This window comes from Accipiter gentilis, chromosome Z (genome assembly GCF_929443795.1).
Source record: "Accipiter gentilis chromosome Z, bAccGen1.1, whole genome shotgun sequence".
NCBI lineage: Eukaryota > Metazoa > Chordata > Aves > Accipitriformes > Accipitridae > Astur > Astur gentilis.
In genome coordinates, this window is record NC_064919.1 from 52,111,926 (window position 1) to 52,130,844 (window position 18,919).

The 18,919-nt window shown below is 35.2% G+C and overlaps 1 protein-coding gene across 1 annotated transcript in view; it reads right to left on the bottom strand.

Moving 5' to 3' along the window:
• Positions 1-18,919, bottom strand: part of CNTLN (centlein) — a 198,432-nt gene that overhangs the window by 52,842 nt on the left and 126,671 nt on the right. The window contains exons 14-18 of the mRNA XM_049794315.1: positions 15,317-15,408; positions 11,932-12,452; positions 9,132-9,306; positions 6,081-6,174; positions 5,220-5,440 (exon numbers count right to left, since the gene is read on the bottom strand). Coding sequence (XP_049650272.1) covers positions 5,220-5,440; positions 6,081-6,174; positions 9,132-9,306; positions 11,932-12,452; positions 15,317-15,408 — 1,103 coding nt within the window. The remainder of the gene's footprint in view (positions 1-5,219; positions 5,441-6,080; positions 6,175-9,131; positions 9,307-11,931; positions 12,453-15,316; positions 15,409-18,919) is intronic.

Below are 18,919 nucleotides of genomic sequence, written 5' to 3' on the forward strand. Positions count from 1 at the left end.
ACCTCAGAAGAAAAAAACATACAATTTACATCCAATGAAATCCTTAGAAGACTTCAGTCTCATACTGGCACATAGTTTAGTTCAATTATTAGATAAACCTCTGCTGTCTTAGATTGTGTTTGCAAACTCTGCAAAGGTCAGGCAGTATATCCTGCTTTATCATACTTTAATCCCTTCTGGTTTATCTTTTCACTTCTGCTGCATCTTAAGAAAAGGTAGAATAGAAAATTTGCTGGTTTGTTTTTAAATATTTTAGAGAAACTGTCTTTACTTCTTTTTGAATAGTGTGACCAAAGATTATAGTTGCTGCAAATTAACCAACACGACTTTTATTCAAGGCAGTCAGGAAAGGATAATCTGTATGCTTCTAAAGAAGGAGAGGGAGGCGAAAATTACATTTCTCTTGATGCTTTTGGGAACAGACTTTTCCTAAACAGCTTCACAGAATTCCTTGATTGTTTCATTACACTCTGTGCCAAAGGTGGACGGTTGCAGAAACAATTTTGCATTGAGTTTGGCAAAAGTATTAAGTAGGGTATACTTAGCTTTTTCATTTTTAAGATGGATACAAGTAAGATGTTCCAGACTTCAATGTGCCCTGCGAGACTGGAAAGGGACATTGCTTAACAGAGCAGGAACAAAATGCATGCTCATTAGATTATTTTTTTATACAAGGTCATTCAGCAGCTCTGTTTTTACTTTTTTTTTTTTTTTACTACTCTTACTTCTACATATGAAAGTCGGAATTCTTGCATATACTACTGATGTATTAGTATTCTCTGGCACAGTTTATCTGTAAAAAGTACCATTTATGCTTAACTTAAAGTCTTCCAAATTTTAATTTTTCTAAAACTTTTGTAAAAACTTATCATTCAGATATTCTGAACGTATGATTAATATTATCTGATGTACATAATAACAAATATCTTTTTGTGCTACCAGAGGGAAAAAATACCCAAAACCCACTTAATTTAGAAAAGATGGCACTTTGCAGAACCTTTCTTATGAACTTACAAAAAAAAAAAAAAAAAGCACAAATGCTCTGAAGTATTTCCATGAAAGAGGAGCTAAAAAGATAAAACCAAGACACATGTAAAAATGTTTTGGGAGAAAAAAATTGGATGTGTCTAAGAGAATTTCTAAATGGACAATTTTATGTAGAGAGCCCCCCGAAACTGTCATAACAATTACACATTTGCTGTAATGAACAAAAGTAAGGACATTCCAAAAGCAGTTTTAGCTTACTACAGGGTAATTACAAGCAGCATTCAGTTTATAATTTCAACCTTATTCCTAAAATTTACTTTAAGGAAACCACTGACATGCAAAAATAGTTATGTAAATAACATTACATCTTTAAAGAGTGAAAAATCCCTTCATGAAAACCAGAATCAAAGTGAGATCTTTGTGTAAATAATAGTTACATTAATAATTTACAATGCATCTAAATTCATCATCAGTTTCTTCTTTGTTTCAGTGTAATTGAATAATGCTAGACTGGCTGGTTTACTTGTACTTGGGTACCATAAGAAGAGTGAAGCTGTGGTGCTGAATTTGCAGATGCAGTTCTGAATTCTGCGTTGTTCTCTGATAGATTGAGCAGTAAAAAATAGTCAAGAGAATATGTAGAGAAAGTCACAAACAAACTTCAAAGAATAAAAAGCTTTCTCCGGCCCTTTACTCTTCTGCTTTTCATGCTCATACCTTTCTATGCTTGAGATAATCCACTAGACAAACTTTTAGCAAGCAAATTTTATTTTAAAAGCACAGTATGAGCTCAGGGGAAAGGAGTTCCCTTAAAATTCAAAGATAATTGAAAATTGAATGGCTAAAATAAAGTTTGGAGAAATTTTTACAATGCTATCAGAAAAGAAAATCCTAAGCCAAGTTACAGCTAAAAAGTAAAGCTGCTTTTCTTCCTAATTCAGCAAAAATATAGTTACATATCTGCAGGAATGCATCTGAAAAACTTTACTTAAACCTTCACATTATCCTCTCCAAAGGATCTGTCAGTGTTTTGAGTTGTTGACTTGTTCCTATTCTTTGAGATTCATGTTTCCTGCTGAAGTAGACTTAGGCAAGCACTTTGCAAATACCTATGGTGTTCCATTAAGAAATGCAGCTTTTCCGGTGACATCACCTGAGAAACACTGGAGAACAGATGCAAAAGATCCTACGATACTTTTGAGTAGTGGACCTGTGAGTGGCCTTGATATGAATAAAATAAGTACTAATGACTTAAGCTGCTTGTGAGATTTTAACTTCTTATTCAATATACTTTGTCTGAACTTTTGCAACATGACACCTACTGCATAAAACTAATTATAGTTACTGTGCTGTATGCAATAGATACACTCTTATAAGCAGTCACTTGGTGATAGAAATGAGTAGAGGTGGGAATAATTTTTAGAAAAAAACTTTTCCTGAATTTTTGCAACACTGTCTTTCAGATGTTTTTCTAAGAAACTAAGGAAATGTTAAATCCCTTCACTTCTACATTAAGTATCAGCTCCAGCTATGATTTCTATGCACTGATAGCAAAATGTAACTACTGTATTTCTGTACAGACGGTCTTGACTCAGTGTTGATGTGAATCCTTGGAGAATGCAAGCTTTGATTCTCACATGTGCAGTCACTTTACAGCCATTTTTTCAGAAATATGCAAAGAATTGTTTTTGCAGAAACAAAACAAAGAAATCTACATTATTGCAAAGAGTTATAAGGCCAAACAAAAAAAAAAAAAGAACTTGAATCCAGCATTCTGAACTCCTACAAGCAGACAAACAAATATATACATACATACATGTCTGCGTGGATCTTCAGCAAAAATACACAAAGCCACACATGTACATACATTCTGAAAATCAACAGATGCCAGACAGTCCTTAGGTTGTATGAACTGTAAAATCTGTCTCAAAGTGAACATCTGGAACATTTAAATCTTAAATCCAGAGTCGATCTTCTAGTACTAGATTCCTTGGGGATTATAATGAAGGACTGACTGCACAAACATCTGCCCGTGTCTGCTAATGGATTTATTTTCTTAGCTAAATTCAGGCAACATGGCATCTCATCCAAGCCATGATGTTAATGTTTACAGTTGCTAGAATTCTATATGTACCTTAGCCCAGCATCACATTCACTGTTAATATAAGATTACTCAGAACTTTATGATTACATATGGAAGCTTATTTTTGGATATTCTGATACTCTTGAAGTGTTTTAAGAGTCTCCCTAAATCTAGAGATTGTCTCATTCTCTTAGCTTTTCATGGTTTGTTAGCTTGGTTTTTACCTTACACCTGCACAAGAAAATTCTAAAATCTAAAGTAACAGAAGCATTGAGAAGAAACAATGACAAAAATGTTCTTGCTGGTGGAAAAAATATTTTCAAAAATGTCATTTCCCTTGCAATATCTTAAAATTTCACTTGTAGATAGTATTTCTTATAAAAAAAAAACCACAAAAAGCCCACACAAATGTGTCCTTTACAACCATTTGATCTGTCTGAATCATGGTTCTCTCTCTAAAACATGCGTGTACCCTGCAGTGACTGTGTAGGTTCTTTACCTCCTTAATTTTCACTTGGCAAGTAGCCCGAGCCTCTGCTTTAAATTTCCCACTTGGTAGCACTAGTATGGCACCTGAAGAGTAATTACTTGTAAGAAAGGGAATTTGAATTGGTTGCTGAGAAGGAAAAAAATGTGCATGCCTAATAAAGATTTTTCCTTGAGTACCTGCAACACCACTTATTTATTTTTGCTTAGAATGTACCACCCTTCAAACGGACCAGTGACCAATCTTTTTTTTTTTTAAACTTTCCAGAAAAACTGAATGAAAGAAAACTGTTTGATTTTAAGGCCATGCCATTGCACTTTTAGTCAGCCTTTTACATTACAGCAGCACTTATCTTGACACAAATTTTGCCCTTTTTTTTTTTTTTTTTTAAAGTGTTTCCTGATAATGGCCTTTTTTATTTTATTTCTCACATTGCTCTCCTATGGACACCTAAGGTGTAGTCTTCTAGGAAGGCAAATCATGAAGATGTCTGAGCAAGCAGAATATTTTACCTAAATTATATGCATAACTCGCTGAAGTTTATACTGTCCATGAAACTTTACATTATGATACTGTTTGTGAGCTAGGCAGATCTCCATTGGTTCCAATGACCTTGGAAACTCTTTTTGAACAATTCATTACATATATATAGTTATGCAAAATGAGTAACAGAAATAAGGTTTTCCCTCCTCTAGAAATTAGCAGTTCCCCAGCCCTAAGAAAGTGAAAAGTGCTGCTCCTGATACTGCTTCTGCCTTCTGTGCAAAGACAGAAATGCAGAGAAGTTTGAAGGGGAGGGGATTTGATTTCTTTTTTAATGTCTGCCTCCTTCCAGCAAGTCCATCTGTTGTAGCACTATAATTCTGGAAGCAGGATGTGTGTGTGACCAACAAGAGACAATTACTGCAAAAGTGTTTGTTGATTCAGCTCTATAAAGGGCAGGCCAATCACTACAGTATGAATAGAAAAGAATTCCAGCTGAGGTGCTGCATATAGATTAACACAAAATACATATATATAAATGAGAATGGGGAAAACCAGAAAGGGGTAATAGCATGGGAACGGATTAAGTAGGAATGAAGACTGAAGTAGAGAAGAAAGTTGGCATCTTTGGGGCTGTTAACCAAATAGTTTACTAGTCTCTATTTTCATAAATCTTGTTCTCTAGCTTTCCACCTTGACAGAGAGAGATGGGATGAAATAGACATGGAACTGATCTGAGCCCCCTTTGGAAGAAAACTCTAGTTGCCTTGAGCACTCCACTCTTGGGGCGTATAGAGACCATTGGTTTCTCCCAGAGTGCCTGTTCTTCAGAGAGGAACAGGTGCTAGTTCACGTGGACTGAACAGTTTCTCAGGAAACTTCTCAGACCAGACGCTAAAAGTGAAATTTCCTCACCCATTTGAATGCAGGTAAAATGTCAGCATGAAGACCAATTCTTTTTCAGAAGGATAAACGAACTGGGTTGATATAATAGTAAATCAGGCCTCTATCATTTGTACATAACTACTGATTCAGAATCTCATATACAGCATGCTAATATATAACATTGCATAATTTTGATTATAACAAGAGACAAAAAATCAATGTTATCAAAATCTCACAGAATGACAATAGAATTAAGCTGAACATTTTAAGACAGCATAATGAAAAGTACTTTACCTCTATGGTCAGTTTAGTAGCTTGGAGTCTCTGATCAGCCAAATGTAGCTGAGTTGTTAGTTTTTCATTGGTTTCTTTAAATCCCTTCACAGAAGACACTGCTGTCTTTTTTTCATTCTGTAAAACAGCTATCTGCTGCTGCAATGATTTAATTCTTTCCTGCAGCAGAGTAACAGAGTAGCCCGGTTTCTGGACAGTATTTCTCCTTTTTGTTCTGTTCACTAAATATAAAATGGCATGTTACTAAACTGACAGATCATCATAAATAAGATAATTTATGATTTTTCTCTGGTCCTTCAAAACACTGTTTTAGCTTCTAAAATATTTCTCAGTAAGCAAACTGGTAAATTAATTCAGTTAACCTGTAAGTGCTCTATGTTGTTCTTTTTCTGAAGTGCCAAGATGCAAACTCAACAAAGACTTGGAAGTTAAATGTGGCTCAAGTTTCTGATCGGTATTACTGGAAATAAAGGCTTCAGTGTCTTGTTAACAGAATTTTTTTAAGGTCTAAACCAAAATAGAGTTGGCTGTGTTGGCTACACGGGGAAGACAAGAACAAAAGGTAGTGAAAAGCCACATTTTAGTCAGTAGACTCATTAGGTGGCACTTAGTAAAAACAGAGTATACTATAACTGTGCGAAAAGATGATGTTTGACAGTCACTTTTTATACAACAATTTTACTTTAAAATAATGAGCCCTATCTTTGAAAATAAACTCACGCAAATTTAAACAAGCAAATCCTGCAACAGCATATAAGTAAGTTTGTGTAATATAGAGAGGTTTTGGAATATGAGGTAGGGATGCTTTGTCAATCTTACTTATTGGCAACTTGAGTTGCCAAAAATATATAATATTCTTACCTTTGCTTAGAATTGAGGGATAAGATGTTATGAGACAGGAGATCTTCCTCTTCTTGGAATGTAACTTTACAAGGTCTTTATTCTGTGAATGGCCCTAAATAAAAAACAGAAGTACAAAGCTAGCCACTCTTCACTATGGCACATCAACCACAACATTCCAAAGCTTTCCAGTTTGAATTGAAACAAGAATTACTTCAAATAATACACAAAATTTTCATGAATTTTAATTAGAAAATCAGTCTTACAACATCAGCCAGTGAAGAGTAAAAATTTCTGTCTTTCCCATCAAATGTAGAATAAATAACAAACTGTTACAGGTACATTATACCCCTTTCCAAAGTATCCCAGAGAAAAATGAAGTGTCTGTTAATGCCTACATTATTTTCTTAGATATGAATTTACTCATAGCGGAAAAAAAGATGGCGTGTATTACTTGAAAGCCCACAATAACCTGTTTTTCAAGATATTTAACAGAAAATAAAAAAGGAATAGTGGTCTTATTAGTTCAAAAGGAGGAAGATCAGATTAGATGCTGAGCTGTAACTGGAAGATGCATGAATATATATGAACATGCAAATACAATCCTTGTGTCTGTACAGGGTTTAACAAAAGTCAGCTGCATGCCTTTTAAATATCTGATTTGAAAAATCAGCTATTTTGAGCATCTATCAAATGTTCAATGACAGAAGCAGACGCTGAAGTAGAATGCTGCTGCCATATGTAAAACGAAAACGGCCAGAGCATGGCTTATTCCAAAATTGAAGTACTATTTCCCTGGCTCTTAAATTCTCCGTGTATTTTGAAATACTTTTGTTCTGGAATTCTGCAACATTTATCCAATTTTTAAAGTCTTCAGTTTGTAATTTCTATGTGATTTCATGCAATGTATTTCTGGAAATATTCATAACTAAAATAGCTGTTCAGCAGATTCAAAAGAGTAAACAGCAACGGATTATCTATTAACTGCATTAAACAAATTACTGACATTGTAGGATAGCTTAGCCATGAATTCCAGATTTGTACAATTGCCATACAATTTGAAGGATGGGGAAATAGGATATGCTAGAAAAAAAAGAAAAGAAATTTAAGTGCCAACTTTTGAGACTAAAACAAAAGCAAAGGAAAACAAAGGAGGTCAAGCTCTTGTAGGTCTGTCTCCTTTGAGTAGTCTCTTAATTATTTTATTCCATGTCTCGAAGACAAGATTGGAAACGAGTACTAAGTCCCTATCAGTATGACCAGTGGATCCTGCAAACACTGAAGACATGCAATTGGATGACTGAAGCTAGTCTAAAACGGTGATTATATGCTACAGAGAACTGAGCTCTCAGCAGACAATGAGCAAACGATCTATGCCTGCAGCAAAAAGATGGAGATTTCTACGCTAAGCCACAGCTCTGATAAATGTATGAATTATAAGAGAGTGCCAATAACTCTCTTGATACTGCACAGGGTATTACGTATTTATATCACATGGGGCAAAACTGAGAAAGTCCTTGTGTCATAAATTATCTCATCTCCAATCCCAGGCACAGCTCAGGACTTGGGAGATTTCTCTAGCCTCTCTTTGTATGAGAATACCATGACCCAGCTGGAGTGTCTTTAAATCCTCAGGAGGGATTTAAGATTCCTCTTAAAATTGGTGTTCCCAATTCTCAATAATAAACCTTTTTGCAGTGCTATCTTCTGCACTCACAAGCCATGTTTTCAGGTGCTTTTCCTGCAACAGGGGACTTCTGCTGAAGCGTATTTACCTGCTTAGAGCTCTTAGGATGTTTCCTGTGTATGCTCCAAATCCACCAGTCTGTTACATACATGTATCAGAATATATGTGTTTGTCTTTTCCAGTAAGAACGGAGAGTAAATGCAATACAGGCAAACAGGAGAGGGACTGGCTGTGTCTACACTACCAAGCAAGAGAGACCAGAGCCTTCTGGATTCCCTGCCTTGTATATCCTCACTTTGGAGCAGCAGGAGGTAACAGGAGCAGCATATTCCATCAGATTTTCACATATATCACATGCACCTGCTCATACTGTGTATTCTATACCAACAGATGGTTGCAGAAGAATTTCCCTTTTTTTCAGCTTTTCTGCCAGAAAAATAGATCTTTTGATGGAAACACACAATCAAGAATATATAACAAGACCAGAGACTTTGTACTTGCTTTAAAATTTTGGAGACTAAGAAAACATGATCTGTCTTCAAACTCTATATTATATCATGATACATAACAGAATTTCAAGCTAGTCTTCTACCAGCAGCAAGTTGTTCAGTGTTCCATATTCTGTTTCTTGAAATAAGAAATAACATTATCTCCTTCTGTTTTAAATTGCATGAAGTGATTTATTTGGGCAAACACAGGACAGAAAAAGTATTAGACACTGTTCAAAAGTCCAAAGATGAGTCATCTGTTACAGATTGTATGGAGCATCTAAAGATTTGGGAAATGACCAGCTGGCCCTCTTTTGTGAGAAAACTGCATATAGATGTTAGGAATGAAACAAGGAGTTCAAATCCCAGACAATCAATGTAAATGTGCTACGAAGAAGCTAAAAGCACACTTTTCTCTAGATAGAATCTCCAGGACAGAGCCAGAGCCAAAAGCATCTTTCTAAGATGGAAAAAAGTCTTTCTGCATGCACCACACAAACTGAGAGGTGTTCATGCTTGATTAGTCAGCACAGGAGGGGATGTTGCTTGTTATGGGTTAGGTCACCCTTTTCTGTATGGCTTTTCTGATTGGGAGAGAGTTTAATGGAATGTCAGCGGCATTCTTTATCTGGACTGTGAGACAGCAGGACTAGCTTACAGCAGCTTCACATTTTTTAATCAGCTCTTGCACTCCTGACACCCCCTCCAAATACTTATGCAGACTAATTGTTCAGAAAATATTCTAAATTATAGTGAAACTGCCCACTGAATATCTAGAAGCAGATTTTATTTTCCATTTACAACAAGAGTCCAATTAATTAAGAGGGAAACAGCAGTGATAATACTATTAAACTTCAACGCTCTGCACAGGAGAATAAAACAAGTTCTATTATATACCTTTTTATTATACTGCTGGTGTTTGCCTTCTAAACGAACAACATTGCAAGGCTTTTGACTACCTTGTGTTTGCTTTTTACCCTGTTGTTTACTTCTGTTTGGCAGTGGATCAATGTTTTGCACTGTCTTCATAATCACTGTTTCCAAACTTTCAGAAGTTGGTATTTCAGAGTCACTAAAAAAGCACATTGAGGAAAACAAAACAAAATAAAGCTAAACATTAAAAGTTCCAAACAGCCAATGCTTGAGCACATAGAAAATAACACATGCAAGAAAGAAGAGAAACTACTATAAAAACCAAACAGTACTAAGTTGACTTATTCAACAGATGTTTACAAATAGGATAGAAGAAATCTCTGAAATTGTATTATCAAGTTCTGCTCTGTCAAATGGAATCTCACTGTACAATGCACAGAGATCCAAGACTTCAACTGCCACTTAAAGGACAGCTTAATTACAGTCTAAAAAAGTGACATACATTAAAAACTACTTGAAAGCACTTCTAGTCTGTGAATGGCTCACAAAGATATACTATGTTTCTACTTTCTTTCATTTACACATTTGATAACAAAACTAACAAATGCACGATACTTCACTCAATAACATTTTCTTTCAATTGAACTTTCATTTGTAGTGTTGACTGAGACAAACTCAGAAATCACACTTCAGTGAAATCTCTGCCTAGCACACATTTAGAGTGCTTTTAAATTTTGTAAGCTTGGTAGTCCTTCTACTGAAATTGCCTGCCATGCACAGAAACTGGACCTGAAACTTTCATTCTACTCCAAATTCTTCCTTAAACTTGCACTCAATGTGCTCTTAATTACCAGTTTTTCACTACCTTGCCCCAGATTATCATTTGTTTTCTGATACTCAGTGAAGTCTATCTTAAAACATAAAGTCTTGGATATATTTTCTATACCATCAGTGGCTATTCATCATCATTTGTGCAAACAGATTTGTGGAGGGATCCCTTGACAGAAGGTAATTTTGATTTGTTACTTTTTAAACCAAGACATTTAAAAAGGCACAACTGAGTTCAAATTAAGTTGCACTGTCATGAAAATCAATGGTTTAGAGATGGAGGCTACTTAAATAGAGAAAGGACTTCAAATTGAAGAGAAGAGTTTATTACAGAAACATGTTTATACCTTCCAAAACCTGTCCTGACACATTGGTATGTCTTATTGACTGATAAGAACAGAAATCAATGTAATAGTTTGAAGGTGCTGCAGTAGCACAGAGATATTTCTAAGTACATACACGTTTCCCTCACCTGAATGCTTTCAAGGAACGTTCTATTTAGAAAATGGAAGGCTTGAATCTAGAAACTCAGCGACAGCTGCTAGTGATAAAGAACTTGATAAAGTGATAAAGTATTTATAAGTAAGTAGAAGAGGGAACTAAATGAAGATATTTCCCTAACTTGTTGAGAATGACACCTTGAAACATCACCTTCAAAAATCCTCACTATTATACAAGAATTCCCTAACCCGATAGTTGTACAATTATTGAAAGTAGTCAGTCACAACAACTGAAGCCATACAATTACTTTCCACTTAACTTCAAACTCAAATTGCAATGACGATTTGTGTGCTCAATTTTGTTCTTAGAAGAGCAAAACATAGTAAATTAAATAAAAAGCTCACTAATTGCAACAGAAAAACATGTATGTTTTCTGTAAAATCAGATCCGCAATATTAAATTAAACAGAAAACCGAACAGCTTTACATTAATGATAGCAACTGACAAATTACATGGTTCATAATTTGTTTTCTCTCTCAAGATACTGTGTTCAGGAGCCCCCTATTTTGCATAGGGAGAAGCAGCAGAAGGGCTTCATTTGCCACTGTTGATTTGCTCCATAAGGGCTTCATTTGCCACTGTTGATTTGCTCCATATGACATATAAAGCCAACATGAAGCCTACAAAGACAATTCCATTTTCTTTACTCTTTTGTCACCTTCTCTATATTTTGGCTAAATACAGGCTTGAGAAGTTTATTTGCATGTCTCTTAGGACAAAATACTGAAAGACAAGGTGTGATACCCATTTACCTAGTGGCTTACTGTTGCCTCCTCAAGTATGTGTGGACAAACAGAAGCAGAAGCAAAAATTCCAAACATTTATGAAGCTTGCCAGTGCAATTTTCTGAGGGTCTTGTGACTCATGAGTGGGACTCTATGCACTAACAATTACCTTTAAAGAACTGATTTTTAACCATCATTCAATTAAAGGTAGTACAATGACTGTGCATAAAACATACATGAAATAATTACTGTGGATGGTTCTTAATTTAAAGGATGTTAAACAGCTTGTAGACATCTGCTAGCAAGCTGAAATGGGTCATTCAAAATTTATCTAACTAAATTAAGGGGAAAAAATGTTTCTCCTCCCGGGTCGGCATGTCACAAGATAACTAAACCGACTTAGTAGGCTTGCCTGGGAATCCTTAGCTGTCAGTGGTGAATATGCAAAGGGCCAGCAAATTAAATCAACCTGCCAAACTGTCAATTTCAAGCCTCATGACTGCATGAAAATAGCATCACTGGAAGAAATCAAGCATTGCCTTCTTTTGGGTTTCCTGGCACCTATTCAAATACTCATGCAGTTGTGGCTAATTTTGCATGCAAATTTCAGTCAATAAGCTCAGAACAAGACCTCCCAAGATATTTCAAAGGATCTGACAGTATTTTTTTTGAATACCAAATCAACAGTACTTGAAATTCAATCTCCATTTGCTAGTGCTTTACATATGCACAGTGTCCCCTCTACAGGGCTAAGTTAATGAGAGCCGTACCTGCTTTCACTCACATCCTCCCAGCCGTCCTTACTGAAGTTCTCAAATACATTACTCATAACCTTGATGGACTGTTTGAGAAAAGCTCCATGATGTCCCAAAGAGCTCTTTTTCTTGGCTGTTTTTAATTTAACCTTGGTGCCTGTTATCCTGCAATTACATTGCCCAGAGGTTGCCAATGCTTTGGCTTCATCCAGCAAACACTTCAGCTCCTGCACTTGACTCAGCAGATCTTCATTTTCATTTCTCAACCTGTTAGCTTCTGCCACTTGCCTCTTCAAAGAGGCAGCTTCTTTCTCCTGCTCATCAATCACTAACTGAAGTTCTGCTTTGTCTTTTTTTATTTCACAAATCCTCTTAAGTAGCGCTTCCAGCTCTCTTTCTCTTGTGTCTGCATCTTCCTTTTGCACTTCTAAAGATGCTTTCAAATAATTTTTCTCCTTCAGTAAGTCTTTATTTACTTCTTTCTGTTTCTTTAAATCCCCTTCAATAGCTTTTAATCTTCTTTCTAGTTGTTGTACCTAACAAAAGCAATTTTAGCATTCATAATATTTCAGCCTATTCAGTAGAAAAAACCCTATGTTTTCAAATGTATTTATTATATGACAATAATATTACATTAAGCACAAGGACAAAAGCTATCTACAGTCCTTAATTTAAAAATAATTCTAATGTAGTGCAGATGAAAACATTTTAGCTGCAATAATACAGCTGTTGAACAAAGGGCAGATGGCAGAAGAAGTTAAAATTCCAGGCAAAGTGACACATAAGTTTGAGTATGCTGATGAGCCTTCCTGATGCATCTTGAGCTCATTACTGATTTGGATATACATACTAATTGAATTAAAAAAAAATTTTTCAGAAGGAAAACTGTTTTGAAATACAGAGAATTTTGCACTAGCTATCTAAATCAACAAGTTCCTTCAAGTGTTGTAAATACACAAATTAAATATTAATTTGATCTTCCAACAAACTCAAAAAAATTATAGAAAAAGATATCAGAAGCTCAGCACCTAAAGAATATGAAGACTGAAATGTTTTTTCTATTCACAGAAAGGGAAAATCTATCCTATTCCAATGAAGCCACTTTACAAGCTTCTCATATGTTTGAAGAAGCATATTCTACCTATATATGATACATATGCTTTGTTTGTAAAGCCCTTTGAGGTTTACACATATTCAAGGCCATTAACAATAAACTGATTCTCAATGTTCTTCAGGAATATTTGCTTAAAGTTATAACCAAACCTCATAATTTCCAGAAGTAAGGGTAATTTTCATTTTAGCAGATACTAAAATGAACACCTAATCTGTGAGATTTCCCCAGAAGCTTCCAAAGGGCATCAGAGTGAGTTTTGCGCTCAGTAACCACTTAGTCATTTTGGAGAAGTATTTTTGTTGGTTTTATACAAGCTCCACCCCCACTCTTCCACTACGGAATGTGCCAGGTGATCTAGATTTTTCTGGGCATGGGTCGAAAAGACTATTCTTCGAGGAGCTATAGTAGAAAGCACATTGCCAACTTCAGGTACTCACCTTGTAAAATAGTGGCCACTTCCATCAGTTTGTAGCAATACAAAATATCAAAACTTGCTTTGACATTGAAAATATTGAAGCCATAGTATTTCTCAATAAATGCTATATGTTTTTGCAAGGACATTTTGCCAATACATTTAATTTATTTTAAAACTTCCAGCATGACTTACAAAGTAGCTACTACAGATTTGATTCAGATAAATGAGAGGCCTTCATGTACAGAGTAAATTAGGGAAAGAGCTGCTCAAATTTCATATACATTTGTGAATTTGATACTGAATTTGTGGGTTTGATAGGAAACCTTTAATATGCACGCCTATCCATTGCTACCTTCCTTTGTGGAAATTCACAGTACTCCCACAATGAAGCGAGATTGCCTTATAGCTACATAAAGTTATTGGGTGAAACTAGAAATAAAAGGGATTTTTCCAAATGCTTCAATGAAATCAAGATTTATGATTAAAACCATAGTTTGTACTTTCCTCCCCAATGATAAGGAGTCAGACCAGTACCTTTCTTCAACCACCTTCCTAAACTGAGATTGTGCTATTTTCTCAGTTCTTTAAAGCAACCTTTTGCACTCACTAGCACTTAAAGTCATATATGACAGCTAGAAGGAAACAAACAATGAATAGCTTCTACACCTATCCCTTAGGTACCATCATAATTCTGTATATCCATAGAGATAAAAATTATGTAGTACATGGCAAACTAAATTATAGTTCTGAAATATAGATGATAAGCAAGCATAAACTGTGTGACATTTCAGATGGTAGCATTCATATTATTTCAATTACTCACTCTACCTTAAGATAAATGAATGTGAGCACTTTCTATTCTGTGTGTTATTATTTTAACATGATGTTTGTCATTCAGTAATAACGAGATGACAGCCTTCATTGCCTGACCATATGGCAAGTGTTACAAGTATATGCAATCACATCATCTGCTGTAAATTACCATACTTCCTACAAGTTAATTCACAAATAAAAAATAAATAGACATACCCGAACTGACATTCAAAGTTATAGATTTGTGTTTATTCAATTTAAGCATGCTTTTAAAGATTTATAAGTAATTAAACAAATATTGTTTTGCAAAATGACAAACAAAAGGCAGGATACTGTTTGAAGGATGTCTTTTCTTTGCAGCAAACGAAACATATGGTAAAATACAAGTGAGCCCTCTTAAGTGAACACCTGTTAACATACTAAACTACTTGTGTATATTACAAATATCAATACAAATAGCAACTAGTTAAGAACATCTTGTTACTGCATGAGGTAAAACATGTAGAATGTTGAGCAGTAAAGATTAAATGCTCATCATATTTGCTAAGCCAAAGAACACTAAATGCATACCGTACTGTCTTATGAAAAGAGTGATAAACCCACATATGTAGAAAACATTTGCATATACAATGTTGTGCTAAAATTTAAATACAGCAAAAGGTGGATTTATCACTATTATGCATCAGTTTTATTCTATAGCAAGAGCTCTGTGGAGATTAACACCTGATATCATGTGAAGTTAAATACTCAGCGAGAGAAATGAAGGTTTCTGAACTTAAAAGTGGTAAAATGCTAAGCGTATGTTACTTCTGATTTAGATAATTTGTTAGTTTTTAACATTATACCTCTAAACATTCATTTTCTCTGACATTAACCATGCTTATCTCACATGATACATTCACTGCTACTTCACTAGAATTCATTTCTGACATGATTTTGGAAATTCATATTTTTTAATTAGGAAAGGAAAATCATGGCCTAAATTAATGAGTACTGACTTCTACATATATGATTCTTATATTAAAATTTAAATCTGTTTGCTGCGGTTTTTATCTTACCTTCTGTAATGCCTGATGTGAAACTTCTTTCATATTCCTCTTTGGAGCACTATCCTTAAACCCATCATCTTCAGTAAGTTTAAAAAGTGGCTCTGTCAGAAAATAAATAATAACTCTCCATCAGAGAATAAATAAATACATTCTGACATCTAGTATTTCACTAAAACAACACTGAGACATTTTAAGGAAATGCATTCTTTACTTCCACAATTATTTATGATGTGGTCTATTTTCTTGACAAGCCTTTTGGTCAGTTTCTAAAGAGTGACCTCTTTTCAAAGTGTTCTGTCATGTAATTATGAATCTTTGTAGCATCACAGTATGTTTTTTCAGAGTACAAGCTTTTCAAAGGTACAATAGATCTGCAGGTTAAAGACGCTGTACTTTCATTTTGATTTTTATTCTTTTATAGACTATTCCCTCTATGCCTTAAAAGCAGAATTCATTGCCTTTTTATCTACACAGTGACTACCAGTTTTGTTCTCTAGGTCTTGTCCCCTGCTAGGAGGATCAGAGTGATTGGTGAACAAAGCAAACAGTAACAGAATTAGGATGGATGAAAACTTTAAACCCCCTTTTTTGTTAAGTGAAAGATCATGTACTTCACCAGATAAATCACATAAATCATTCCATTGTAATACTCTGAACTCATAACAATTAGAAATTGATACAACTAATGAGAGTGAACATGACTCTAAGCATCACTCTGAGAGACAGCTATGCACTTTAGGTACTAAAAATCCCACAAAAAAAGATAAGTTAAGAATTAGATCTATTCATAAAGAAGAATGCTAAGAAAAAGTTTAGAAGTACTAATACGTAGAGTAAATCAGAAGTAAAACACATTCTGTTTAGATTTGAACCAAGAGCTCAGCATTCACAAATTGCCGTTGCTCACAGAAATGAACAATTACACACCTCAAAAGGACTTTTTCTTAGAATATGAAATATTACATTAAAGAGCCAAAAAAATTCAGACACTGTAAAAACACCACAATATTCACATTTCTTTTCTTGCCCTTCTTCCCCCCAAATTAACTTAAAGAATTAATCTTAAGGGATAAATATTTGTGCTACATGGTGCAGGTATGCTTTAGAAGTATCATTTCAAACTACAAGCAGCCACTGCAGGTCACTTAAAAACTTTTGATTTATAAACAAAGCAAGTGTAGAAGAAAACAGTGTTACTCTCTGTAGATTCACAATCCTCTTGATATAAACAGTGACTAACAAGTTTGTTAGAGTGAATTAGACCTTTCTTTTGTCTTTGGAACATGTCATGGCCAATTAATACTTCTGTATTCATGAAATAAATGGAACACTATTCTAAAGATAATAAAAGCTGAAAAAGGTAAAACTATGCATCTGGGGAATATGTACCTTTACCTTGATATTAATATGTTAGTTCCCATGTTATTTCAGACTACAGTCCCCCAGCACAGTGGTACTGCATACATTTACAACATTCTTTAAGTAACACACAAAGATAATATGAACATGCTTTTCATCTTTTTCTAAATATTCACTCATTTGAATGTCTGCTGTAGCTTTTATATCAGCATTTACTGTACTCCACTGAAAAGAAAAATGATTTCCCATAGTCAAAGAAACTGATCAAAGCACACAAGGTGTTGTGTTTATTATGTGGATGTATTAAAATACAATTTAAAACTCTATCTATAAATAAACATATTATATGCAGAGAATAAAGAATACTACTGCAAAATAGAAAAGACTATACATGTTCAGCATTATCACAGAAATCACAAGCAACATAAATCAAAGAAAAGCCAAAGGTCACTGATGCACAACCCTTTCTATCGAGCAGAAGATAAATGGCCTATTCAGCCCCCTTCTCCCCTCCTCCCTTCTAATTGTTATGTAATTGTTCACAGGAATTGGTTAGGGAGGCAATGAAACAGCACTGCCTATAACTGTCTGTCTATGATAGCAGTAAGGTTCATCATATCAGTCTTCTCAGCAAGATATATGCTCTACCTGTCATACTCCTACATAAAAAAATACCAAGTCGTCCCTCAAGGAGTCAAGTCATAAACCCCACTATCTGCAGTCATCAAATAACCGTGGTCTTACAGAAGTACACTTACGTCCCACTGAGAAAACATAGTTAACTGCCAGCTTTAGAATGTAACACTTAATTCCTAACTAATAGTCACCATACTCATCATGAGTTAGTTCAACACTGCTGCCAAAATGGCACTTGACCTATGATACTGCAGTTCACTATTAGTATTTGCAGAAAGCCTTCTTAAATAGAGAAAAAACTATCAATTTCAAAAAAAAATAGCTGTGTATTAGTCACTCACAGAGTACCTACATGAACCACCAAAACAATGACATTTTTCCCTCCAGTATGCACCAGTTGAAGGATTCCCCTGACAGGCAGTAAGTGCCATGGTGCAGAAAGCCACTGTGTTATTTACTCCAGTGGTAGCCAACCCATGCGCCCCAATACCTGCCAAGTCTGAAACAGCCAGTGGGAAAAACCACTGTGAAGATGAGAAGAAGGGATTGCCATTCTCACACTTGACCTGGGGATCCTGTAGATTCAGAAGTCTCATAACAAAAGAAGCCTTCAAACTGCCTCCTTGAAGAAACAGGGGGCCAACAGTTTACCTTCTTTCAATAAGGCACTTGCTATTTTTCTGAATAGGATCAGACGGACCCAGTTTCCTGCTTTTGGAGGAAACGGCATGAGTAGCTGCCAACACATTTTTTACATTCATAAACGAATTATGACATGAATAGCATGAATAGTGAATTTGGATTTGATGACTACTGGAAAATAATAGGCAACGGCGAAAGAGACACCTTGGCCAACGGAATCAGAATGGAAAGAAATTTGGAACAGCAAGGCGAGCTTCCTTCTCCCCTGACCTCTTTCATCTTTGACCAGCAGGGTTTGAAAAATTATATGGGTGAGCAACAAATCTATCCAGTACTTCTTCCTGACAAACACAACTGGTATCTAATCAAGCAAGAGGACAGAGCCTTTCTTTTTTTAATACAAGGAATCTTGGCCACTTTTTTCAGAATTTATCCCTCGACACTAGAATGCCTGATGCAAACAGGTACAAAAAGGTACCTGCTAAGGTGAAAATGAATTCCAACATCACTCATAAACTAAGTAAATTCATGTCAGGTCTCCTTTTAGAAAAGAATAGATACTGAGACTGTGAACAAAGTGTATTTAGACCATATCAAGTTTGGACTCTTAGTAAATTACAGACAACAGACCTGAGGTGGTTGTTCTATTTGGGAAGAGGAGACACTTAATACCCATTTTAGGGCAGAGGGTGTAAAAACTTTCTTAGCGCATGATCAAAGATTGCTTACATATACTCATTTATGCTCAGAGATGGATATCCAGCTTCAGTCATTACAGTATAGTCTTCTAGAAAAGGTCAGCCAACTGATAAACATGTCCAGCACACTGCAATACCCTAGGATTTGCAAGGGAACAAGGAAATTACTTTTTATAGACTGGGTGAGCAACTATTTTTTTACACTTCAATTGGTAAAAGTTTGGAAATGGCTGGAATCAGCTCAGTCTTACGTGCTAACAAGTGTTGCTTAATACAT